The sequence below is a fragment of the Vulpes lagopus genome, chromosome 19 (genome assembly GCF_018345385.1).
Source record: "Vulpes lagopus strain Blue_001 chromosome 19, ASM1834538v1, whole genome shotgun sequence".
Lineage (NCBI taxonomy): Eukaryota > Metazoa > Chordata > Mammalia > Carnivora > Canidae > Vulpes > Vulpes lagopus.
Genome location: NC_054842.1, coordinates 34963371 through 34988957, shown reverse-complemented (window position 1 = coordinate 34988957; position 25587 = coordinate 34963371). Strand labels below are relative to the sequence as shown.

The window sequence follows — 25587 nt, the reverse complement described above, 5'->3', positions numbered from 1 at the left end:
TTTATTTATTTATTTATTCTTAAAGATTTTATTTATTTACTCATCAGGGACAGAGAGAGAGAGAGAGAGAGAGAGAGACAGAGAGAGACAGAGGGAGAAGCAGGGTCCTTGCAGGGAGCCCCACATGGGACTGGATCCTGGGGCTGCAGGCCCTGGGCTGAAGGAGGCGTTAAACCACTGAGCCACCCATGCTGCCCCCTGTGTTTGATTTTTAAATGTCCTATACAAATATGTTGAACCAGGGTTCCAGGACCGCACTGGGGCACTGTGCCTCTTCTGCTTCAGAATGACTTTTTTTGTCCATGTAGAGCCCCTTTTTAATTTTTTAATTTTGGAGACAAGCTTTCTTCTCTTTTGTTGCTAAAGCCTTTTTTTTTTTAAGATTTTATTTATTTATTTGAGAGAGAGAAAGAGAGAGAGCATGAGCAGGGAGGGGGTTAGAGGAAGAAGTAGTTTCCCTGCGGAGCCCAATGTGGACATGGGGCTAGATCCTAGGACCCTGGGATCATGATCTGAGCAGAAGACAGGTGCTTACCAGGCTGAGCCACCCAGGCACTCCCTTCTGTTGCTGAAGCCTTAACCTATGTGCCATGATCCAAGTGTTAGTTGTTATACAGACATCTGCAGTCTTCCTTCCAGATCTTCCTGCAAGCAGATCTCCCACATGGTGGTATCTTCTGTTGTGGGTGGATTCCCGAGAGGTGAGCGTATAGCCTCCACTTCTCCTGCCCCACCTCCCCCTTCTCTGTCCCTTCATTTCCCCCAAGGAAAATTTCTATTTTCTTTTTAGACACACAAAATGTGGTAATTAATTTTTTCCCTTCAAAGTTGTCTGAAATTTTACTTCCCTAAAGAGCTTACTGTGGGATTGGCACATTTACTGTAGCAAAAAGGTTAAAAGAAGGAATTTAATTTGCTCCTTTTCCCATTCCTTCTGGTTGGTGGGTGGAGTATTCACCTGGGATGGGTATACCAATGGAGAGAGATCTGAGAGGGCTCCAGGTCCCAGCCCCAGCCTGGGCAGGGGAGGGCAAGAGAGGGGAGGGGAGGGGAGGGCAGGTGAGAGGAGGGGAGGGGAGAGAAAACCCGAAAGCCTGATGATTACATAGGCAGGCATGTCTTGCTGGCTGTTCACCACAGCCCTAGTACAACTTTGCCTCTGTCTGCTCAGTCTTCCTCCTTGTCCCCATTTTTTTTAAACAGCAAAAGAGGAACCAAAATGGGAATGTGTTAGAAAGACAACCACTGCTTTAAACATAGTTAATTCTAGCTATTTCTGATGTCAGAGCCTCTCAAATTTCAATGAGCATACAAATTATTGAGGATCTCGTTAGAATGCACATTCTGATTCAATAATCTGGGACAGCATGGAGATTCTGCATTTCTAACAAGCTCCCGGTAATACCCAACGCACTGGTCCTTGAGTAGCAAAGGCCTACGGTTTAGACATATAGCCATGTACTAACATCAAGAGGAGGGCTTCTGGGGCCGGGGTCAGAAGCCATGTGAGATTTTTGTGATGCTTCATGGTCTCTGCCACAGTGGGACAATACCAGTGGAGGCATAGAAGGAATGAGAGGGCATGAGGTCTTCAGTTTGGGGTTGATGTCTTGGCAGCAAAACTGTACTTTTATATACTTTCATAAATCTAGTCTTTGCTTGGGTGTGATTCCCAAGGGGGAAAAGTCCAGACTGAGAAACAGAAATCTCTATGTGACCAGTATGTGTCCTGGAATTTTACCAGTTTTAAATTGATGTATGTACATACTTAGGCCAGTCTTAGGAAACAGTACAATTGCATCAGTTAGGAATACAGCCAACTTCCAGTAACAGAAAATCCAGTAACAGTGGGGTTGATTGGTTTCACATAATGGGAAGTCTGAATCCTTCAGTAGTGTGGCATTACCTCTGACTTCTTTTCCTATATGCCTCTAGAATGTGGTTCTCAATCCTGGCCAGACCACCTGGGGAGCTTTTAAAAGTTCTGATGCCCAGATGACTGCCTAGACCAATTAAATCAAAATTTCCAGGATTAGGACCTGGGCATCAGTATTTACAAAATCTGTCCACATGCCTGAAATGACCGAGAATCTCTGCTCTTGGCCTTGCTGCCACACGGCTTCCTCTAGTACTTTTTCATCATGGTCTTAACAACCCAGCCTCTGGCATTAGTTTAGTGCCTGACAATGTTACTACCAGCATGCGATTGTTTGGCCTCTCCAGCATGGTTCCTAGATAGCTGCTACAGCCCCACTTGCTCACTGAGTCTGCATTCTAGGCAGGAAGAAGGGGAGAGGGCGAAGACAGGGCCCAGACTTCCACTCACATCTCATGGCTGGAATGGTGCCACGTGGTTTCTTTTGCTAGGACAAAAGTGGCTAGAAAAGTGACTATTTGAGCTTTTCCAGCCTCTATAGCAGAAGCAGGCAAGAGCAAAGAGGGTGGGGAATGCTATGAGGTAACAGAACTTGTGTAGGTCTTTCAAAACGTTTATTTTCAATGCAAACATAAAAACTACATGCCCCTTACAGAAGATGAAGAAAAGCAGAATAGAAGAAAGTAAAATTACCCAAGTCTCAGCACTTAAAGACCAGGACTGTTTATAGTTTTTTTTTTTTAATTTTTATTTATTTATGATAGTCACACACACACACACACAGAGACAGAGAGAGAGAGAGAGAGAGAGGCAGAGACACAGGCAGAGGGAGAAGCAGGCTCCATGCACGCGGAGCCCGACGTGGGACTCCACCCGGGTCTCCAGGATCGCGCCCTGGGCCAAAGGCAGGCGCCAAACCGCTGCGCCACCCAGGGATCCTGACTGTTTATAGTTTGATGCATTTCCTTGCAGATTCTTGTCTGTTTCCCTCCTGATTCAGATCATAGTGTATTTACAATAATCAATTCTACCCTTTCTTGTAACATGAAATGATGAGAATTTCTCCATCTGTTATGACAATTTCTTAAGCACAATTTTATTTTCTCCATTATATTTCATTATGCTGGCATGCTATAGTTTAACTTCTCTCCTGCTGTTAGGATCGTTTTTGTCCCTTTTCTGGCTTTATAGAATTAAAAACAACAACCCTGCACTGAACTACTTTGCACCTTCAGCCTTTTGTTTCCTTTGTTCTATGTATATCTTTTTTTTTTTTTTAAATTTTTGATGGGGGAGGGTAAAAGGTAAAAAAAGTTGGTGTTTGCTTCAAAATGCTTTCCCAAACAGTGGCGATTCATTTTTATTCACATCATTGTGGATGAACACTGTACTTCAGGCTTTCATTACAGTTTGAATTCAAGATAATGTGTGTAATATGTGTTTTTCTGAAATCCACCACATTCATTTGCACGTATGAGGTATGTTCCTTGTGCTCTTGTTCTCAGATGAATGGTATTGGCATTTTGGTTTCAAGAACAAATAAAAAAATCACAAATACAAACAACCTGTATTTGATTTGGGTCTGGACTAATTTACTAAGGAAACATTCAGCAATAACATTTTCAAATATTTAAAGACTTAGTGAAACTGCAATGAATTGAGGGACTGTTGGTTCTAAGAACTAGGCAACCATGGGGACTGAGGGAAGAATTTTAAGTCTAGACACCACGTTCAGAGCCAAATGTCAATAATCTCCTCTTCATTTTTGCAATTATCTATAAATAAAGTAGAAGGAGAGGATAATTAGAATTATCTGAATAATGTTAAATAATAAGTACATACAGAAGAGGTAAAAATTTTTTTCCACTAAGTTTGCCACTCATTCCACTTCAATAAAATCCTTGTAAGGAGAATAACAATTTAAGGCAGAAGACTATATTGCTGCTCTTCAGAACTTCTTAAGAGCAAAAGAATGTAGTCTTAGTTCTGGTTAACTTCCCTGGTTTAAACTTAATGGCTTATTTGAAAATGGGTTATTTTGTAACCTGGACCTCTATGTTATACCTTCAAAAGCCGAAGAGGGAAGTAAATCATATAGAAAGTCAGAAACTTCACCAATACATCTAGACAGACATTTGCTGGTGGTTTTTGGTATCTAAAACCTTTCCCACCCTACATCACACACATGCCCTTTTTATAGGCACAGCCCTGGCAGGAATGGGAACCTGTGTAGTACACAGGATTTTTTTTTTTAAACAAATTCTCCAAGTGGGGAACTTATTCTTTCCATGTGGATTGAATCCTGAGTTTTTGAAGTCAAGACTTTATTTTTGTTCAGCTTTCTTCTATCACTTTCCATAGTATTCCTTGGACATGCACAGATATGTGTCTGGAATGATAGCATTAGCAAGTTTCTTTTCACATTCTCCGTACCCCAGTCTTCCACCGATGATTCCCTTGGCAGGACCACAGCCAGGCTGACTTTCTCTCAGCAGATTCCCAAGAATGGAGCTACTGGGTCCCAGGGAATGAGCCAGGTAGTCTTGCTGTGTGTTGCCATAGAGGCTGTGAGGGTCATCCCGACACCAGCTCTCCAATAGCCTTCATCGGGTTCTCTCCGTTCTATGGGCTGTGCCCCTCTGCAGCCAGATGGGAGTCTGTCTGCATGACAGCTATTGGTGGGAGGGCTGTACCAGTCCTCACATGCACTCACCACTGACATTCAAAATATCTCTACTCATATTCTGACCCCTCACTCCCACCCCTCAACATGTTTGCTTGCAGAGGGGCATTTTTGTTTTTCTCTCTCTAAATTATGATTTAACTCCTAAGACTTGGGCAAACACTCCCAGTATCATAAGGGGCTGGCTGGGCAGCCTGTGCCCTGTTAAGGTAGTTTATTCACCCTTCAGCCTCACTCCATCATCCTTTCCAGAGCCATTGCCATGGCAACTGTCCTCCTTTGGCCATTAAGTATGGGTGGCAAAGTCCTACATGCTTAACATGTTTGATATTTCATCTTTCAAAAAATTCTTTGGGGGAAATTCAAGTTGGCTTGTTGAATTAAAACAAATAAGCTTTTTAGAGTCAATGAGGACTAAGGACGGCAGCTTTGATAACAGGGAAAGATTGGAGTGGCCAAAAACCTCAGACCAGCCACCTCCAGCTCTACTTGACACAAGAGGGGAACAGGAAGTCTCTATAAGGTTAGTGGAGACTGACTCAGACTCCAGTGTTGGGGACTTCAACCTAAGATTAGTGCTGAGATGGCGTTCCTTGGCCCAAACCCAACCTCAAGGACCTCTGAGTGGCTTAAGCTGCCACCACTGGAGGATTTCATCTGCAGACAGGGCACTTTGGGGACCCTGGGGTTTACCTGCCCTTTGGATGGCATCATACCACAGTCTTTTCTGGTTCGGAAGCCCTTAAAGCACACACACGTCCCATAACACACTAAGAGCTTTGCTGAGGTGAATGTGACAGCTCGGAAGGGATCAGTTAGCTTGGTGTTCTCCATTCCCACCAATTGTCCACCATTTACAATAAATTTTCTCTAGTTTAATATTGTTTTTTTAAATTTTTTTTTAAATTTTTATTTATTTACGATAGTCACAGAGAGAGAGAGAGGCACAGAGAGAGAGAGAGGCAGAGACATAGGCAGAGGGAGAAGCAGGCTCCATGCACTGGGAGCCCGATGTGGGATTCCATCCCGGGTCTCCAGGATCGCGCCCTGGGCCAAAGGCAGGTGCTAAACTGCTGCACCACCCAGGGATCCCATTGACATTGTTTTAAACATGAGAATTAAACATTGAATTTACAGTATATTGTTTTAAGTACTGTGCTTCTTGGATTCATACGCAGATACCTTTTTCTTTGGATTCCTTCCTTCCTTCCTTCCTTCCTTCCTTCCTTCCTTCCTTCCTATGTATGTATGTAGTTTGCCTGTTTAGTGAGATTCACATTGGCATAGTAGAAAGAGAGTGAGATGTGGAGCCAGACAAACCCTGGTTGGAATCCATCCCCAACCAGAAGCAACCACTTTAAAAATAGCTTTGGATTCAGTTTTATTATTCTAAACAATTGGCATATATCTTTGGTCATAAATATTTATGATTATTTCCTTAGGGGAATTTCAAAAAAGAGAGATTGCTCCATTAAAGAACAAATATTTTTAGCTTTCTTTTATATTACATAAAAATTATCTTTACATTCCTCCAAAAATCTAAGTTGACAGAACAAAATATGATGTTTTCTATGAAGGGAGTTGTATGTTTCTTGTTTCCACACAGGACCTAGCTCCGAAGGCTCTCTATGGAAGAAGTCTGTTTTCTTCCAGCAACCCCTACGATAGCGGTGTCTAAGAGATTTCATCTTCTTTGGTCATTAGGTAGTAGTTGCTTTTACTATTGAGTATTGTGGTGGTATGCACACTAAAACCCATCACTGTCAGAACTTTTTTTTTTGGTACCTAATTAAATACTTTAGTGGCATTTTGTCTCCATGATACAGTATCTTGCACTCAATATTAAACCAAAAGGAAACTGTTTATCTTCAACCCTTAATACCTTTTAATATTCACTTCATATTAATTTGAGCTATTATAAAGAGAATAATCTCTTTCTTTTTAAACTGTGGATTGGTAGGTATAAAAAATCAGCCTGGCTTCAGCTTGAGGAATGAAATAGTTCAAAAGCAGTTCTGAGGCACCTGCAATGCCTAAGATTTGAAAAATCCAAGAAATTATGGTTCCTGCTGAGGATCCTGAGTAATTTGAGTGTGTGTATCTGTGAGTGTGCATTTATGTGTGTGTGTGTGTGTGTGTGTGTGTGTGTGTGGTTGCTGACGCATGTCTGCAAGATTTGCACTGCTCACTTTGAAAGGTCGTAGATTGGAGGTTAGTGGAGTGAGATCAAGATTATTGGAGGATTAGAGATGAAATCAGTAACACCCTAAATGCAGTATTGATGATCACAAGGAGTTAATAAAAAAGTAATGTGAATTATTGTGATTGATCCTTCAAGTTCACATAAGCTGGTTGCCCGTGGAGTCAGGACAAGAAGTTCAAGTTTCTGATTCTGAGTCCAGTGTTCTCACCAGTGGAAAGCGTCAGTGTGAGATGCCAGGTCCTTTGGAAAAAACTGTGCCTATTGCTGTGGTTGACCCTGTGTAATGTCCTGTGGAGGCAGGGCAGGGTTGCTTATTACTCTAGAAAAAGCTACAAGAATTGGCCATCCCATGGAGACATTGATGAAATCTCCTTTCTTTTGGACATCAAGGTGGTGACAGAGGAATACTCAGTAGTCATCAGCTTGAGATCCCCCAGGTGATTTTTATGGATAATGGCGGTGAGTCATATTTTGAGCACATATGCTATGATTTGATTCATTTATGTCTTTGCATGGGAGTCTTCAAAATGCCCCTAATCTTAAGAAATCTAATTTAAATGACTCAAAAGTCTGTAACTGAGGACAGTTTTCTACTAACCAGTTTTGTAATCCCATTTGTTTAAAATTGAATGTAAAGTTTTTGCCATTTTTAGGTTTAATTATCCATTTTCTGTGAGAACTAGAGTAATCTCTCAGATCCTTCCTCTCTGTACTATAAATACTATGCTATTAGGTAACTGGTCAGAAAGGTTTGGAGGTTGTTGTGCCTCTGAAGCTTGTCTCGACATCAGGCAGCCAAAGGGGTAATAAATGAGGCAAAGCAATGAATTTGCCCAATTTCTAAGGATTCTGGGTCCATTGTGTGTACAACAAATTTCTATATCTTGTCTGTGGGACCCAGGCTTGGTTAAGCTAAATACCACTGCTCTGGTTGTATGAAGATGTTTAGGAGTGGTTATATGACTCAAAGAACCCAATAAGTTTTATCAGGATTTTTTTTTTCTCCTACAGTTATCAGGAAAGAGATACTTCCTTTTGGCAAGGTACCCTAGCTGAAAGATGGCATATGCCTAGAACTATGAGCAGCCATCATTATTATCCTGTGGGGACATCCTGCCTGGGAAGGAAACCAACAGAGAGGAAAGCAGAACTGAGGTGCGGACAGAAAAAAGTAGAATCTCAGTCATATCCCTTGATACAGCTATGCCTGAAGCCAATACTGGCCTCAGATGTCCCACTTCCCTAAGTCAATTCCCTGTTTGTCTTAAAGTTATGCAAGTTGAGTGTCACTTAAATAGGTCCTTTACTTGCATTATTTCATTATGCTTATTATCCCCACTCTGTAGAAACCGAGACTCAGAAAAATTAAATACTTTGCTCAAGCTAACACAGCTGGGAAGTGGTGGCCCGAATTTGAGATTGGGCTGTTCTGACTCTATAGCTCATGTTTTTCCTTAGCTTGATTCATCTTCGGTGAGTACAGCTAATGAAGCCGGTGAAGCCAGACCTTGACAGCCTTAAGAAGACAGGGGTTGGCTCATGGGCAGGCCAATGACATTAAACGCTTCAGGCTGGTACACTGAGGGTCAGATAGGCTAAACATGGTCCTTGGATCCCATGCCCCATGCCTGGCTGCTCTGGAAATCCCCTTTGATTCAGGCTTCCCAACTTGTAGGAACTAAGTGGGTGGGATCAGATCTCTTTGGTCTCCCGGCAACCAGGCTACTGCCGAGTAGACAGATGCTGCAAGCAGAAACATTCCAGATGATGCCCTCAGCTTTGAGGTGCTAAGACTCCCCCCTCTATGTCTTGAAGCTTAGGACAAAAGAGCAGGAGCTGTTCAAATGTGAGATAATAGTAATTTTAATATTTAGTTCACAAAACATGCAGGTCAATAGTCAATGCATATACAATAGGATAGAGAAACAACAACAAAAATTAACGAAGCACAATCTAACTACATGGAGGCTTGCAAACAATGAAGTGCTGGTTAGAGAGTGTGCTAATTAAAAACCCAGCTGAGCCATACCTCAGTGCCTCAGATCTGACCAGGGACTTTCTGGTGGTAGGAAAGAGAGCTTCTTGTGTCCATGGCCTTCAAGTCAGATTGTGAGAACTTTTACAGTCTCCATGCCCTGGATTGCTCTGTTTTATCTTCCCCCATCCCTGCTTTTTTTTTTTTTTTCCTTTTTTTCTTCTTGAATTATCTATTCCTCCTTTGTTCCATTTGAGACAATGAGTTCCATAAATACCCTTATCTGATATAGCCTAGAACCATTGCTGTCTCAGTAAGAAGGGTCTCTCTGAATTTGTTTTGGTTGTTGCTGGCTGAATAAAATTCTTCTCAGTTTAATGGGCTGTGATCTCGTTTTTCCCAGACAAACTGTCCAGGCTTAAGACCCCCATGAATAGTCCCCCATCTCTCTGGAGGCCACTTTCATACATGCTATTGGTGTAAGGACTTTTTTCCCCAAATAATAACCTGATGGTGAGATTCCCCCAGTGTCAATGCTGCTCTCTGATTAGATAGTTTTGAGAGACTGCCCTTATTTTAGTTCTCAGGAGACCTATTCTGGCTCTGGTACTGAGATGGAATTCTGGTGGCCTGGAAGGAGTTTAGCCTTTCTGCAGCAGTGATGTGAACACGGGGAAGGTGTGTGGCTGCCAAGAGCTTTCAGTTCTTGAACATCCAATGGTCCAATCACGGTAGGTGAATTTAGTGAAGGGAAGAGCTCTCCAAGTAACAAAGCTGACCACAGTGTCAGGTAAGTGCTACTGTCAACTGACAGTGACCCCTAGCCATGCAAGTGTGCACCGGGGGGTCACGTGATATAACATTATATTTAGGCTCATCACTTTGTTGTTGCTGTTTTTTGAAAGAACTGGTTTCAACTCATTCTCTAGGTTTCATCATTTGGTTTTTGCTGTATTTATCATGTATAGTCACAGTCCTGGAGAGCTCAAAGGGAAACAATTAGGATCAGGGAACATTTCATGGAATTTGAACTGAAGTGTGTTTTAACAAAGTCAATATAGACAATATCAAAGCTATTATTTTTTCATTTTCTCCTATTCGTGTGCAGGGGTGAAGTTAATTCAGAGACAGTGTGTCATTTCACTAATCTATTATCTATTTTAACTACACTTAGAATATCAAATATATTCAGATTACCCACAAATATCCTCTTCTCATTCTTGTAGGGATACTTTCTGGCCCGTGACAGAAAGAGGACCTGCAATGGAGAGCCCAGGAGACCCCTGGGGCGTCTTGCTGGAATTAGCAGATGCCAACAAAAGCAGAAAGCTTTCCTTTAAACTGAAATCGCTTCAGTCCAGGTAATGTCAAGATCACAGTGTAAGAAAACTCAGATAATGAGCTGGAGACATTACAAATATCTTTCCCTATCAGCTCTACTTCAATCAGTGTTTATTAGTAGCCAAGTTGGCCGGGGAGGTTAAAATCAAATAGTAGGAAATGATGTCTTTTGATGGACTCTCCTTTTTTCCTTTCAGAATTGTTCTGGGGGATGAGTTGGGAAATAGATCATCGATGAGCTATTGTCTGATAGGAATTCAAACCACATTCTATCATCAGATTAGAAAGGTTAAATTAAAAAAAAAAAACCAGAGGATTGGAAACTGTGAACTGTAGCGTCTAATTCATATCTGATAACTCAGCTGTTTTTGTGATGGAACATTAGAAACACAGAGACAGTGGCCCAGACCATCTGGCCTCCTTACGGGTGAAATCAAGGTTTTTCTTACTTTCAACTGTGAGTCAAAAGCAATAAGGAGTCAAGGTAAAATTTCCTTGTTTTTCAAGTGAGCTCTAATCGGGGGGTTCTTCTGCCCATGCTGAGGTGCCCTGGAATGCTACACATAGTCGTACTTGGAGGGATGAGATTGCATCTCGTCCTCTGTGCGGGCACCCCCATCGTATATCTTCTTGTTTTTGCTGCTGGGCCCAAAGCCAGTGCTGGCCTTGAAGCCTCCTGGCTTGTAGGCGACATTGTGGCCTGAGGCATGATAAGACACGGCTTTGTAGCTGAGAGAAAAAGAAACATTCCATGACCACAGATGTATTTGGTAAGAAGGCAACCCCCTCCATTTACCCTGGGATGTCTCCTTTTTAGCACTGAAAGTCCAGCGTCCCAGTAAACCCTTAGTCCTGGGCAAACTGAGATGGTTGGTCACCTGAGGCTTTGAGACACTGGTTTTTCTGCTCCTGCACTGGAGCAGAATTTCTTGCCTTGTATTACAGCTGATAATTAGCAACTAGTGAGTTCCCTCTGTTAATCAATTAAAATGAAGCTGAACCCAAAACTGTCCATTCATATCTGATAACTCAGCTGTTATCTAATTTATATCTGATAACTCAGCTGTTTTTGTGATGGAACATTAGAAACACAGAGACAGTGGCCCAGACCATCTGGCCTCCTTACGGGTGAAATCAAGGTTTTTCTTACTTTCAACTGTGAGTCAAAAGCAATAAGGAGTCAAGGTAAAATTTCCTTGTTTTTCCAGTGAGCTCTAATGGTGGGGGGGGGGGGGTGTTCTTCTGCCCATGTTGAGGTACCTATGAGAGCACTATGAGGTAACTATGAGAACATAGTTATGCCAAAAAAAAAAAAAATCACAGAATTTGTGAGCTGGAAGGTGCATACACAGAGCCCATCTCCTCTAACCTGCTCAGTTTATGGATGAGCTAATAGAGGCCCAGAGAAGGGAAATGACTTGCTGGATCAGGATTGGGATTCAGGTCTCCCAGCTGCAGGTCCATTTAGGGAGCTATAGTGGGGTTTCTCTGCAGTACTACTTTGGCATTTTGGAACAGATTCCTTTTTGTTGTGAGGGTCTCTCCTGTGCATTGTGGAAGGTTTAGCAGCATCCCTGGCCCCCACCCACTAGATCCCAGTATCACCTCCCTCCCTGCCCCCACTGCTCCAACCACCCAAAGCTGCAGCAGTCAAGAGCCTTCAGTTGTTGCCAAATATCTCCTGGTGGGCAGACCTGCTTTCAGCTGAGAACCACTGAGTTACAGAATCCTGAAGTCAGAGGGAACTTAGGGGAATATTTTTCTCCTCAAACATGATCATTTCTAAATCTGCTCAGCTAAGATGTTCCTATTCTGTTCAAGGTTCCCCCAAAAAGAGAAGGTCCAGGATCCTTTAGTTAATAAATTCTTCCATAAACCTAGACTGATCATTCTGGCTGCAAATTATACTTTAAAATGGACTCGGATGAAATGTCTGATTGCACTGGGATGGGGAGACTCACTTGCTTTCTTCAGGAACCAGGCCCCGGCAGGCGATGCACATCATCACACCCCCAATTAGTGTGAGGCCTCCGGCGACCCAGCCCACGAACAGAGCTGAACCAAAGGTGTACCTGAGAGGGGGAAATGAGGCTGTGAATGTGGGCAACTCAACTCTCCAGGCTCCACCCACGGCACTCAGCCACACCCATCCTCTCTGTCCACTCTTTTGGGTTCCACACCCATTCCCACCCATACTGTTGAGCAGACACTCCTTGGGGTCACAGCAAACTGAATGAGGTGCCCTAGAGAAGAGAATTGGGACTGAAACTAGTCAGTAAAACAGCAGAGGGATTCTCGGGCCCCTAGCATCACTCAGGCATGGAATTAATTATAAGTCTCTAATCTCAGAGAAACATCTCTGGAAATCCACCTTCCTCCCTACTGGCATTGGGGAATGTCTTAAAGATTTGGCAAGAGGAATTTGAGAGATGTGGAATCAGTCTGAAGTTATTATTTCTGAAGGAATTTGGCCCTTTGAGTTCTTCCTGTGGGCCAATAAGCTTTCATCTTATGTAATTCAAGTACCCTGGTAGGCATCCATGCAGGTAGGAGCATTATCTTCAGAAAGAACTAAGTGAAGTGACCATTCATTGTTTCATTCATTGTTTACACATTTGTTCAACATGTATTTATTGAGCTCCTACTATGTGCCCAACACTGCCTTGGCACTGGGACACAAGGGTGAACAAGACAGACACAGACTCTACTTTCCTAATGCTTCTGTTTCAGCCCACAGTGGAATCTGAACCTGTGATCATCGGACTCCAAAGCTGGTGCCCTTCCCCTAAGATGTATGCCTCCGTGGGACTCGTTACATCTGAGCAAGACTGCCTGAGAACAGTGTCCAGAGAATAAAATAATTCTGATTCCAAATGGACCTTTGTGGATGGTGGAGACCATGACCAAAAACTGATAGGAATTCAGTGGGTATTTCTGTGTTAGCTGGTAACTTTCCCTTCATCTCCAAGAGCCCCGCAGAAAAGGAGAGCTCAGCACAGTGGATACCTGCCCTTAGAGGCTTTCTCCTTGTGCTCATCAAGGAGCGTGGGGCTGTTTGTGGAACACCATGAATCACTGGTATGTTAAAAGTCACAAACTAAGAACACTATACCAGTAATTGGAAGACAGAAACATGTGTGCAGACCTCTGCAACCTAGGAAAATAAGATACTTTAGATGTGCTTAAAAAGTGCACACATTTTGGTAGGATCAAAGTCAGTGATATAAGCCTGATGACCAGTGTAATGTACAGGGCAAAGCTAGCACACTGAGCTCAGGGCTTGAAAAAGTTCTGGGAGGGCAGCCTGGGTGGCTCAGTGGTTTAGTGCTGCCTTCAGCCCAGGGTGTGATCCTGGAGACCCGGGATCGAGTCCCACGTCGAGCTACCTGCATGGAACCTGCTTCTCCCTCTGTCTGCGTCTCTGCCTCTCTCTTTCTCTCTCTCTCTGTGTCTCTCATGAATAAATAAATGAAATCTTTATTTTATTTTTAAAATTTATTTATTTATTCATGATAGATATAGAGAAAGAGAGAGGCAGAGACGCAGGCAGAGGGGGAAGCAGGCTCCATGCCTGGAGCCCGATACGGGACTCAATCCCGGGACTCCAGGATCGCACCCTGGGCCAAAGGCAGGCACCATACCGCTGAGCCACCCAGGGATCCCCTAAATGAAATCTTTAAAAAAAGAAAAAGTTCTGGGAGAAAATTTATCTATAGGCTATCTTTATTTCCTTGGACTAGGAAAAGATAAGACATTTGTTTTGAGGGCTGTTGGCTTGGAGTGAAGAACCCCATCCCACTCTCTTGGTCCTCCCCAGTGTGGCTAGGGGTTTAACTGCTGACCTCGTCCTGGGGTTCCTCCTGAGCGGTCCCTGGGTGAATCTTCTGGGGGGGAGTCCTGGCCCTTCTGCCCTGGCACAGAACCCCTGTCCTTGATACTCCTCTAGATGGTTGAGTGACTGCATAATGTTAATGACAACAATCGCTACCATGTATTGAGCCCTTACTGACATTGTGATGGACGCTTTTACCACAATTCTATTTAGCTCTTCCATCAGCTCCATTTGGTGGGATTTATCACTCCCATTTTATAGATGAGGAGAGTGAGGCTCAGCTCAGAGAGGCTAAGGAGCTTTTTCAAAGACCCAGGAAGGAACTGCTGGAATTCAAATATAGATCCCTTTGCCTCCAGAGGCCTCATTGTTAGTCATTAAGCTAATACTATCTTCTGTGCATGGGGAATGAAGTCCCCTCCTTTTACTTAGATCCTTTTGGTCAAGGTTAGCAAACCTAAATACCTAACTGGGACAGCTATGAAATTTAAATGAGTGAAGTGGGCTGGGTATGAGAAAATATTTCACTCTCTTAATTCTATTATATATGGGGAAAAAGCTCCACAAGCATAATGATAAATGACCTCAGATTTGGGACATTTGAGTGGTTGGGGCTGTGATGAACTAGAAAGGGTGAGTCCTTGTATCTGTCTCAGCTAGAGACTGTTGCCATAGAGGGCCCATTACTGTCAGATCGGATTTTTTTTTTTTACAAGAAGCTGGAAAAACAGATTGTGTACATAGGTGTGCGCACATGCACATGTGTAGTGTGAAATATCCTTGTAGCAAACACTAATGATGTTCCACCCAGGTTCCCTAGGTTCCTTTACCCATTTCTTCTTCAGCTCCTGAGGTCTTTGCCTTTGCCTGCAGTCTCCACATCTCCCCCTGGAACATCTGCTTTGGTATAGCTACTGGAGCCATTTTGCCTGGTGCACAGAAGCTGACTGGTGCTAAAGTGTGAAAGTTTGGAGTCAAGACATCTCTGAGGTGTGCTTCATGCCCCACAGCTCCCCAGGATTGGGCTGAGTCCCAGCCTTCATTGCACCCGCTTCTCTATCCTGGGTGCCCCACCCCCTTCCCAGTCTCCCCTTCCGTAATAAATCACTTGCACAAGGAGTCTTGGATCTGTTCCTGAGTAATCCAACCTATGACACTTCCTATTTTTAAAAGTTGATGATTAATTCAAGATATAAAATGAAATGTTTAGGCTAATATAAAACACCTCGCAAGCTGTGTATAACCTGAAGGCAGGCAGTTTGTAGCTCAGGTTCTCAGTATCGCAATAGCAGAGGAGGGGATACCAGAAAGTGCCTTCAATTGACTGCCAAGATCTTTCTTGGCAACTGTGCTGTTCTGTGATTTCTGGGTAGAGAGGATGAGAAGACAGAAAGAAAGGAAAAACTGCTGCCCATCCATGGAGGAAGGCATTCAGGAGGTCTCTCAGAATCCTATAGTCTTGATCTAAGGACTGAAGTTAGCTGTTCAAGGGACAGGGTAGGTTCTAGGGAGATGATGTGGGATAATGATGGAGGGCATTAGTGCTGGGTGCCAATGGGATGGGTGACTCCTCTGGGCAGGGACAGTGATACTAGGCATCCAGATACTCCAGATAAGATAGCTCTTCTGAGTAGGCTGACCAACCATCCTGATTTGCCTATGAAGCAAGAGTTTCCCAGGATATGGGACTGTCAGTGCTAAAACTGGTAAAGTCCCAAGAGAAGCAAAATGAGTTGGCCAGCATACTTCTAAGTTACCCTAGTAACCAAGAGACCACGGGAACATCACAAAGGAGGATGAGGGGAGATGATGGGAATCATTTCCTTTCATTCTTGAAACAAAGCAAGAACATGGATGGGGACTGGAGTCCCAGGGAGCCAGAGAGTAACGGATTCATTGCATCCTCACCCCCTTTTGTATCCCTCGATGGTGTGGCTGGAGAAATACCAAGTGTATCCACTCCAGAGATGATGGGTCACTTAGATATTATATTTAGATCATTCACAGAACAAGATTTTTCTTCTTCAAAAACTCACTGCTGTTTCTTACAAATATGTCCTTTTGAAATGGCTAAATGAATATGGATGTTAGAATTGCTCTTCAATCATTTAAAAGTTCTACTCTCCTTCAGAAACCAAATTATAGTGTGGTTTCATCTCCCTCAGCTAGACCAAAACCTCCATGAGGATGGGGACTTAGTCTTATTCCAAGTACTCAGAACAGTTCCAGACCCACCACAGGTTCTCCATACATTTGTAGAATGAATGCATGTATGAATGAGAGGAAGAAGCAGTTATACAAGGAAGAAACATAACATTACTCTTCTCACATATATTGCACCTTGCTCAATTCCACTCAAGCTTTCACCTATCCCTAGCCAGGGTCCCATCATGGCCTGGAGATGCAGGTTGATGCCCATTTACATGCCTGGCCTAATAGTGTCTGTTTCACTGCCACCACAATGGGGCCTGTGTAAGTGTGTTAGATAAATACTGTGAACTGTCGCTGTATTTCAATGCAAATGTCAGCTCAGCCTCAAGTCATAGTACCAAGGATATTTCACTGAAATGAAGTTTATGAATTTACGGATCATTGTTGATTTATGATATGGCATGGTTCCCTCTGATAAATTTTTGCTATTTCAGGCACTGACAGTCACATTAGGCATATGTGTTTAATAGGATTTTTACAACAATATTCACTACAGAATACTAAGACTAGATTAGGAGGTTACCTGGTCTGAACGGTCTGCACCATCCCACCGAGGCCAGTGTACATGTTAGCTGTAGACATCCAGAAGTTAGTAACTAGCATGTTGGCAAATACAGATACTCCAACGATTGCACAGAGACCTGTGGGCCAAGAACAAGAAAGCTCCATAGTCAACTTTAAAGGGATCACGATGTTTCTGAGGCAATGTGTGCTTAAATGAGCTTAGCACACATTCTTTAGCAAGCTGAAGAATATTCCCTTTCTTTTTTTTTTTTTAAGATTTTATTTATTTATTCATGAGAAACACAGAGAGGAGAGAGAGAGAGAGAGGCAGAGACATAGGCAGAGGGAGAAGTAGTCTCCGTGCAGGGAGCCCGACGTGGGACTCGATCCCAGGTCCCCAGGATCACACCCTGGGCTGAAGGCAGTGCTAAACCACTGAGCCACCGGGGCTGCCCGAATATTCCTTTTCTATAACAGAATGGCTAATCCAAGCACTGATTATTGAATTCCCACTATGTGCTAGACATTATGTTAAGTGCTTAGACTCTCTTATCTTTCTAATTGTGGAAGGATTTGTATGTGTGTAGAAAGAGATTTTCCAGCATGTTGGGACAAGGGATTAATAATACAAATATTTTGGGCCTGGTCCTTTGATGGTGTCAAGTGCTCTTCCCTTAAAATCATTTTCTAGAGTCTTACCAAAATAATACCTTTAGAGACTGAGTCACATGACTACCTTAGGATTGAGAATCTCTTCTAATAAAATGGTGTGGCAGCTGAGGGGGACCTTAACACTCATGGTAATTTTGTAGAGCACAATTGGGCCCTAAATCTCAGATCTTGAATCCTAGTGTATAAAGCTCTGATCCATGTTCAAACTATGCTCAGTAGTGAGAAGCCATATTTTCTTTGCCAGAATGATTTTGCTTTGACATTCCCACAAGCACATTTGAGAGAGGGAACTCGGGCTCCTTGTTTACCTGAGATGATGAACATGATCCCAGAGGTCAGTGTCATGTTGGCTTTGGCGGAGTCCTCCATGCTGCCAATGCGGATGCACTTCAGGGCAAAGATGGATACCAGGAGGCCGATGGCACCCAGAACAATGCCCACGATCATCAGGGCTCGCACTGCCTGCAGCATGGCTGTGGGACAATGGACAAGACACAGGCTGACAGATAAGACCATCTCCACATGACTGATTAAGTTTTGGTTTAATGAAATAAAGCAACCATAATCAACCAGCACCAAATTGCTGAGAAATAGCAAGTCCATAAACTATGAACCTTGTCACTGCTAGGGGATGTGGAATTGTGAGAAATGCAAAACCACCATGTATAATCCTCTGATTGTTGAAGGACCTGCACACAGTTGTCTGTAGAATAAGAAAATTGTGGTGCTGGGACAGCCAATGGAATTTAGCTATTTCATTTCCTCATATTAAAGCTTGATAATCTGAGGTCTAGGTAGAGGAAATGGCTTGACAAAGGAGACATGAAAAATTATTGATAGAACTTATAGTAAAACCGTGTGGCTTTGACTTCTAACCCAAACATCTTTCTCCTCCAGTCTTTTCATATAGGCTTAATGCTTCATATCATTGTGTCCACTTTAGGAAAACCCAGTATTCATTTATAGCATGTGATGGAGCAAGGTTACTAGGGGATATAAGAAGGACACCATATTTTTGCCTCTTTCCAAAGAGACTACTAGGGTCAGGGTGAGCTGTAGGTTTTGGGTGTGTATAAAAGGACTGCTAGATCAATCAGAGGCCTTTCAACACAATCAGTTTATCAGCTGTTCCTATCTCAGGAAGCAATGGAGACTGTAGGTCCAGCTAGGACTCTCCAGCCATGACCTCCCTTCCAGATATATCCAAAGTGGTTTTAGTGTATCCTTAATATGCAGTGACTCATTTCAACACTTTTTCTAAGCCCCTATGACTATTGCACAGGGATCACAGTAATTAATAGGTTAAACATGGTCTTTGTACTCATGGATCATGTGCCAAAGTAGGGAAAGACAGTCATTAAACATGCCCATAATGCATTTTTCAAAAGAAAGGCAAATGAATCCTTGGTGTTCTCCACAGGGAAAGACCCCAAGCATGGGTATTTCTGGTAGAGAAGAACTGAAGAATTATGTGAAGCAAAGCAGAAAGCTCTGTCCTACCCTAGTTATTATAGCCAATTGCTACTTTTTGACTGAAAACTATTAGTGGCTTTTCAGGCATGAAAAAATTTAATCCACAGAAAAAAACCCCCTGCAATGTAGGTGATATGATTACCTCCATTTTATAGTTGAAGAAACTGAGAGAAGTTAAGGATCTTGCCCAAGGACACATATCAAGTGACAAGTAAGAGCCAGGGGTCAAACCTAGAACTATCTCAAAATGGGGTTACTTTTTCCATTACAGTACATTGCTGAGGTACCTAATCCTGGAAAAAACAGGCTGCCATCAATGTAAGGGGATCTGTAAGCACCTAAGAGAATGTATCCTCCAAACTTGGAGACTCAGCCATGAAATACCATACTCTAAAATGGATGCTAAAAATGTATAAAGACATATTCTCTAAATATCATCTCAGGAATAGCCTGTCCCAGGAGATTATTTCTAAATGTGACTCTCAAGACGAGGAATCTCCTGGGAGGAATTTCTCTCTAATCTCTTCAGGAAGATTTCCATCTCAAATATGGCCAATATCACTGGAGCTGCCAGCTTATTCACTCTAAGGTGTGTATCACAAAGCAACTAGTCATGATGGAAGAATTGGCAATCAATGAAGTATATTGAAAAAGGAGCAGTAGATCATGCAGACCTCATTTAAGAGCCTTCTGTGTTGTCTGAGAAATGGAGGCCCTGGCAACTCTCTCCCTGTGTGGAGATGGTGGTATCCAGCCACTCTAGTTCTATGCCACTTGATTCCGATTCTCTTCTTCCTGAAGAAACTTCTCTAGTGAAAAGAGAATTCTACATGCAGCCATCATCAGTCTTGGTCTTACTGCAACTATATTGGCAGGGTTAATATGTTGGTTTATGGTGTGGATCAAGCCTCCATTCTTTCCTGGGAGAATTGAACTGATTAACATTGATATGTTGGGTTGCAGTTGAGTTTTCACTCTAGAGCCATGGTGTCCCCAGTAGAGTGAAGAGAACTCAGGAAGGCCTTGGAGTGACCCTTGGATCCACTCCTAATATAGGAGGGCTCTGGAGGGTCACCTACATTCCCTAAAGCTTTGCCCAGTGGCTTTACTGGCCCTACAGGATACGGGGAGCAAACACTCTGTTCAGTCTCTTATTAACAAATGCAAGTGTACAACATCTAGTTGTATATTCATTTACATTTTTGTGTTTACATCCAGCACATTTTGGCATATGCTCATAATCATATGTTACATAACCATACAACTAATCCATGAAGTCATTCATTCATCAATACTTTAAAGCTCAAATTCTCTACAAAACCCTTTGTCAGATGCTGTAGGAGGTATAAAGTTTCATGAAAAATAATCACTGCCTTCAAGGAGTTTACAACCTGAGAAGATCATATTTCTACTGGAAATTCTGAACCTCAAATTTCTTTTCACTTTGGGAGTACTTGGCTAAGTAATAGTAGAACCACTTTCTCATAGTTGCTCATGATGTGGTTTTAATTCTCTTTAACACATATAATTACACTATAAGCCTGGTTCAGGACTGCTATGGAAAGGACATTTGTGGGGCAGTCCCAGACTTCAGGAAATATCCTCCAGGCTATACTAATATGTATGTTACTATCAGAAAACTGGACATATGGGAAAAGGAAGGAACTTGACTTTCTCTCTATCTTGTCCCCATGGGCCTCTTGCGAACTTCAAATCCACCCAGAAGCCCACTGGAGGTTTTAGACATTGCTCTCATTCTGACATTTTAAGCCTTAAGCTATTTAGAGAACAAAATCATTTATCCCTTTTGAGAAGCACCTGGCAAGGCACCTGATTAAAACAACCAAAAACCAATCAACCAACCAGCCAACCAACCAAACAAAAACCAAATAAACAATATTAATTAAGCAGGATAAAGGATGTCCCTTCCTCATTATACAAAAACATTACATTTCTCCTGGACTCTTGGCGAGGATGGGGTCATTGACTTTTCTGACTGAGTAGTTTTAATGTTTATTCCTGAAAACATATCACCAGGTGGCTGTAGCTGAGGCACATGGTCTTGCCTGACATTGCTGGATTAGAAAGGCTGTGGGCAGTTGCTGCTGCTGTGCCACAGCAGCCCTTGGGTATGGGAGCCCCTGCCAGCCTATCTTAGTCAGCCTTCGCCTCAGGCTCTCAGAGGCCTTCTTGCCTTTGCTGGGTCAGGTTTGCATGACAAGGCCCATTTTTTCCTGCTCTTTCTTGATCTCTGGATTTCTGATAAACACTGGCACCTACTTTGAACCAGGGGTCCAACTTCACCCTGAGTAGCTTTTTATTTCTTAGAATCTGTTTCTAGCTTACTCCTGCCCCTTTCTTTTAGCCTGTGGTTGGAAAAGACACAACACTGTTTTATATCTTGTGGGACCACTGTCCAAGTCCCAACCCTGAGCCTGGATGGATGGACCAAAGTCTTCCTTGCTTTGGAGATTCCTTGAGGGGTTCTTTTGAGAGTGGGAGCTATGATGGGGGCAAGTTCCAGGAAGCGGGAGGAAATATTATTCACCGCTCGCTGCCAGAAACTCCCTATGTCTAGTAATGATCATGGAGATACATGGAGGTGATCTCAACTTCCTTTCCAGCTGGAAGATTCTATCATATGGGGTTCTAATCTTTCATAGATGGGCATCCAGAGAAACCGCTCCCAAAGGAAGTAGGTTTCTCTTTTAGCCACTCTGTCCCTTATTTGCTATTCCAAGCAAGAGGCATATAGGCTTATCAGCTGATAACAGGTGAGTCAACGGCTTTTTAGACTGATTCCCCCCACCAAAGGTGTGACTACTGCATTCTTTCCAATGAACAATGAGGCATTATCGGGCTTGGAAGGGTGGGCAGGATTCAGGGCTGACAGAAGCAAACAGAAAAAAGGGGAACTCCATGTTCCCTCCCTATTGCAAAATAGCCAATTCCCCCAAAGCAGCTATGCACTGACAGGCAAAGTGCCTTTGGATCTGGTTCCCACCCCTGGTTATACCTTAGCATCTCCTGGGGGAACTTGTAAAGAAATGTTAGATTTTGCCTCCACCCTTAGAGATTTTCATTTAATTGTTTAATAACATAAAATTTCAAGGAATAATCTGGGAAAACTGCCCTCAAGAGGGCTCAGGAGGAGGTATTCAGAGTGACGAGTTGAGAGGAAAGAGTTCCCAGTGGCTGACATCCCTGAGCTAGCTGGGGTGCGGGGATGGGACTTATGAGACAAGGGCCTGGACCTGGGGCTTTGTTGGTGGGGTTAGAGAGGACCCATACCTCAAGGTACAGTGTGACTTCAGATTGGAGGAAGGGAGGGCTGATGGAAAAGCGTGATGGGGTCAGTTTCTTCCACCAGACATTGGGAAAAGACAAAAGCTGGTCTCACAAGATCATGAACGTTGGATTTAATGTGAAACACTTAGCCACTAGTAAGGGAAAATAAACCAGCTGGCTCCTTTAGAAAAGATGCTGAAAAGCAATTTCATATTTTTTCCTTTATGGTTTTTTGTTTTAGATTTTGTAGAATTGTTTTCTGGGTTAAATATGATTTTGTTAAAACTCCCCATTTCCATGTATGTAAATATGATCGACAGGTTGATGGGAAACTCCTAGCTCTCCAGGAGCTGTTGTTTTTTCACATTGCAATCAAAAGGGGCAATGTGGCCAGTTGTATTAAAAAAGAAAAAGCAAGACCCTCAGTGCCTGCAAAGAGGTTGGAAACCAATGATGTGTCCAGAACACAGGTGGAATGGGGGACTGAAGGGAGAAAAAAGAGGGCCCTAAATAATCCTTATCTTGGGTATTTGGATTCATAAAAGATGCTGGATTTTGGAGAGGAAAAAAGCCCTGAAGGATCAAATTTCCTGTTTGGGAGCTTTGGATGGTGTAGACAGGGCAGTGATGATTTATTGACAAGAGTCAGATCTTGTAAATGGGTTGCAGAGAATTTTCATACAGATGCCTTATTGAGGCGCATTTCACAGATGGGGAAAGCAAGGTCAAGAGGTATAGCTAGCCAAGCTATGCTTTTGGTCCCAACTCACTTGCCTCTAACCGTTAACATGGCACCAAATTCAATCCAAATATTTTTAAACACGTTAGAAAAAAAATATTACTTGGAGCGCCTGCATGGCTCAGTCCGTTGGGTGTCTGACTTTTGATTTTGGCTCAGGTCATGATCTCGATCTGCTTGGGATGCTCTCTCCCTCTCCCTCTGCCCCTCCCTCTGCTCTTTCTTTATCTCAAATAGACAAATAAATAAATCTTAAAAAAATTACTTGACTATGATGTCATCATGGGACCAGGGACATGGTCTTTGCCAGATCTTTGCCTCTTCTCCACTCTGTTCATTAATTGCCCTTCCCCTCCCCCAACTCCACTGTCTCTAGGTTAGGGGAAAGGGAATGACATACAAGTCATCCACTTTTTAAACTTGGTACTCTGAATTGTTCATTGTGATGATATGGCTATAAATGGGTCAAGGTACTTGTACCTTCTACTTTTATTGTGCTCAAGTGCAGACAAATCTCTTCAATTCTAAAGGCGGCCCCTTCTAGCTGGAATGCAGAAGCAGGGCCTGAGCACCAGGAGGAGAAGACACAGACCTGGAAGCTTTATGGCCTCATGTTTTTTCCCTTTTTCCATCTTCTGTCCATGGGAGCTGGGGCACCTTACTTTGTCTCCCTATCTGAACCTCAGTTTCCACTTTTGTAAACAAAGCTAATACATATTTCTCTGTATTACTGTGAAGATTAAACTGGAGTGTCTATGTGCAGTTCAATAAATGGTAGCTGTTTTTATTTCTGGGCGGTGTCCTTGGAGGACTGCATGCTGCATTAACTGTTTGGAAGACAATGAGAGGAAATCTTGGACTATTCATTGTACAGAGCTGGTCGTATACAGGTAAACAGTCCTGCTACTACCACCATTTACGTCATTAATCCATCTGTAGGTTACATAATACAGCTAGTTGAATGGAATTAAATTATTCTATGGCTGTAAGTTCCAACTAAATGTGATACATTTTTATCTGATGAATGAAAGGTTATGTGAGATTTTGCAAGAAAAGAGCTTATCCTTAGGAAGAATTGAATAATTGGTAGTGATATTATGATTGTTAACAGAAGTATTACAGTAATATCTGCCTCATGCTTTTATAGTACTTTAAAGCTTATTTCTCTGCTGGCGGGTGGTACTCCCCTGAGTTCTAGGTCAAAATGAAACCCTCTGCAATCTTCCATTTCACCTCGATCCTCTGCTTCAAGTCTCTCTTCCCTAAGTCCCTTGACATGCTCAAGAAGATGCTCTCAGCAGTGGTTCTTTCCTTTTTTTTTTTTTTTCAAGATTTTATATATTTATTCATGAGAGACACAGAGAGAGGGGCAGAGACCTAGACAGAGGGAGAAGCAGGCTCCATGCAGGGAGCCTGATGTGGGACTCGATCCTGGGACTCCAGGATCACACCCTGAGCTGAAGGCAGATGCTCAACCGCTGAGCCACCCACGCATTCCTCAGCAGTTGTTCCTGATGGCCAAGTCTCTGCTAGGTGCTAGGTCCTGGGTGGTTAATGTGTGACCCCTTTCTGCTTCCTCAGGAGCCCCACAAATATCCACCAGCCACCCACTGGCCCCTTCTCTGACTGCTCCATCTTCTCATATGTCTGCCTTTAGTTTTGGAGTGTATTTTTAGCCTTTTCTTTCTGGCAATCATCCCACCCATCCCTTACTTTAGTCAGTCAAATATTTTATTTATTTTATTTTATTTTTGAGAGAAAGAGAGTATGCCTATGGGAGGCAAAGAGAGGCAGAGGGAGAGAGAGAATCTTAAGCAGGCTCCACCCCCAGTGGGGAGCTCAACACCAGGCTCCTGATCTCACCACCCCGAAATCATGACCTGAGCCAAAATTAAGAGTCAGATACTTAACTGACTGAGCTGCCCAGGTGCCCCAAGTCAGCCAAATCTTAAGTCACCAAACAAATATTTGCATTTTGGGATGCCAATTTACACTGCAGTCACTTTTGCTGCACAAGGCCTGGTTATTCTTAAATCCGCACTGTTCTCCATGGCCTTACATTATCAGTGATTTAAAGTATCTCCTTTTTGGCAATTCAAGTCCAAGAAATGTCTTTCCTGGATTTTGGTGGAATCCTATTCCCCTGACCCAGACAGGCAGGACTGGGATATGCCTCTGTGATGACTGCTTGAAACTTTTCAGCTTTTCAAACTTGTGAGCAGTGTAATGAGGGTGGGTATGTTCAATGCTATCAGAGCGCTCTGGGTTTGGCACAGAGATCCATGGGATCCTATTCAATTTAGGGATGTGAGGAGGCCTCACAGAGGAGGTCATATTTGAGCTGGACCTTGCACATGAGAAGATTTGTGGAGATGGCAGTGAGGTGGTGGAGGGGGCATTGGGCACTGGGGGCAATGGGTATCCAGGACCAAGCTCAGGGTATAGTAAATGGACAGGGAGAAGCATAGGCTGGGGACAGAGGAATACTGAAAGATAAACTAGGCAAGGTGAGGGATATAGGAGGGCGTGGGTATCAGGTGTCATGTCTCCACCTAATTCAGCTGTGAGTGGGGGAACCATGAGAGGGTTTGAGTTTTAAAATATCTAAGGAGGGGCAGTCTGGGTGGCTCAGTGGTTCAGCACCTGCCTTCAGCCCAGGACCTGATCCTGGAGACCCGGGATCAAGTCCCACGTCGGGCTCCTGCATGGAGCCTGCTTCTCCCTCTGCCTGTGTCTTTGCCTCTCTCTCTCTCTGTGTCTCTCATGAATAAATAAATAAAATATTAAAAA

The 25587-nt window shown here is 43.1% G+C and overlaps 1 protein-coding gene and 1 pseudogene across 2 annotated transcripts in view; both read right to left on the bottom strand.

Annotated features, from left to right (window-relative positions):
* Positions 1-3999: 3999 nt before the first annotated feature.
* LOC121478681 lies at positions 4000-5393 on the bottom strand (annotated as a pseudogene).
* Positions 5394-8607: 3214 nt separating this feature from the next.
* CLDN18 (claudin 18) overlaps positions 8608-25587 on the bottom strand; it is a 28949-nt gene continuing 11969 nt past the window's right edge. For both annotated transcript variants that reach the window (XM_041734629.1, XM_041734628.1), the window contains exons 2-5: positions 17606-17770; positions 16645-16762; positions 12040-12150; positions 8608-10807 (exon numbers count right to left, since the gene is read on the bottom strand). In XM_041734629.1, coding sequence (XP_041590563.1) covers positions 10636-10807; positions 12040-12150; positions 16645-16762; positions 17606-17770 — 566 coding nt within the window. In that variant the 3' untranslated portion in view covers positions 8608-10635. The remainder of the gene's footprint in view (positions 10808-12039; positions 12151-16644; positions 16763-17605; positions 17771-25587) is intronic.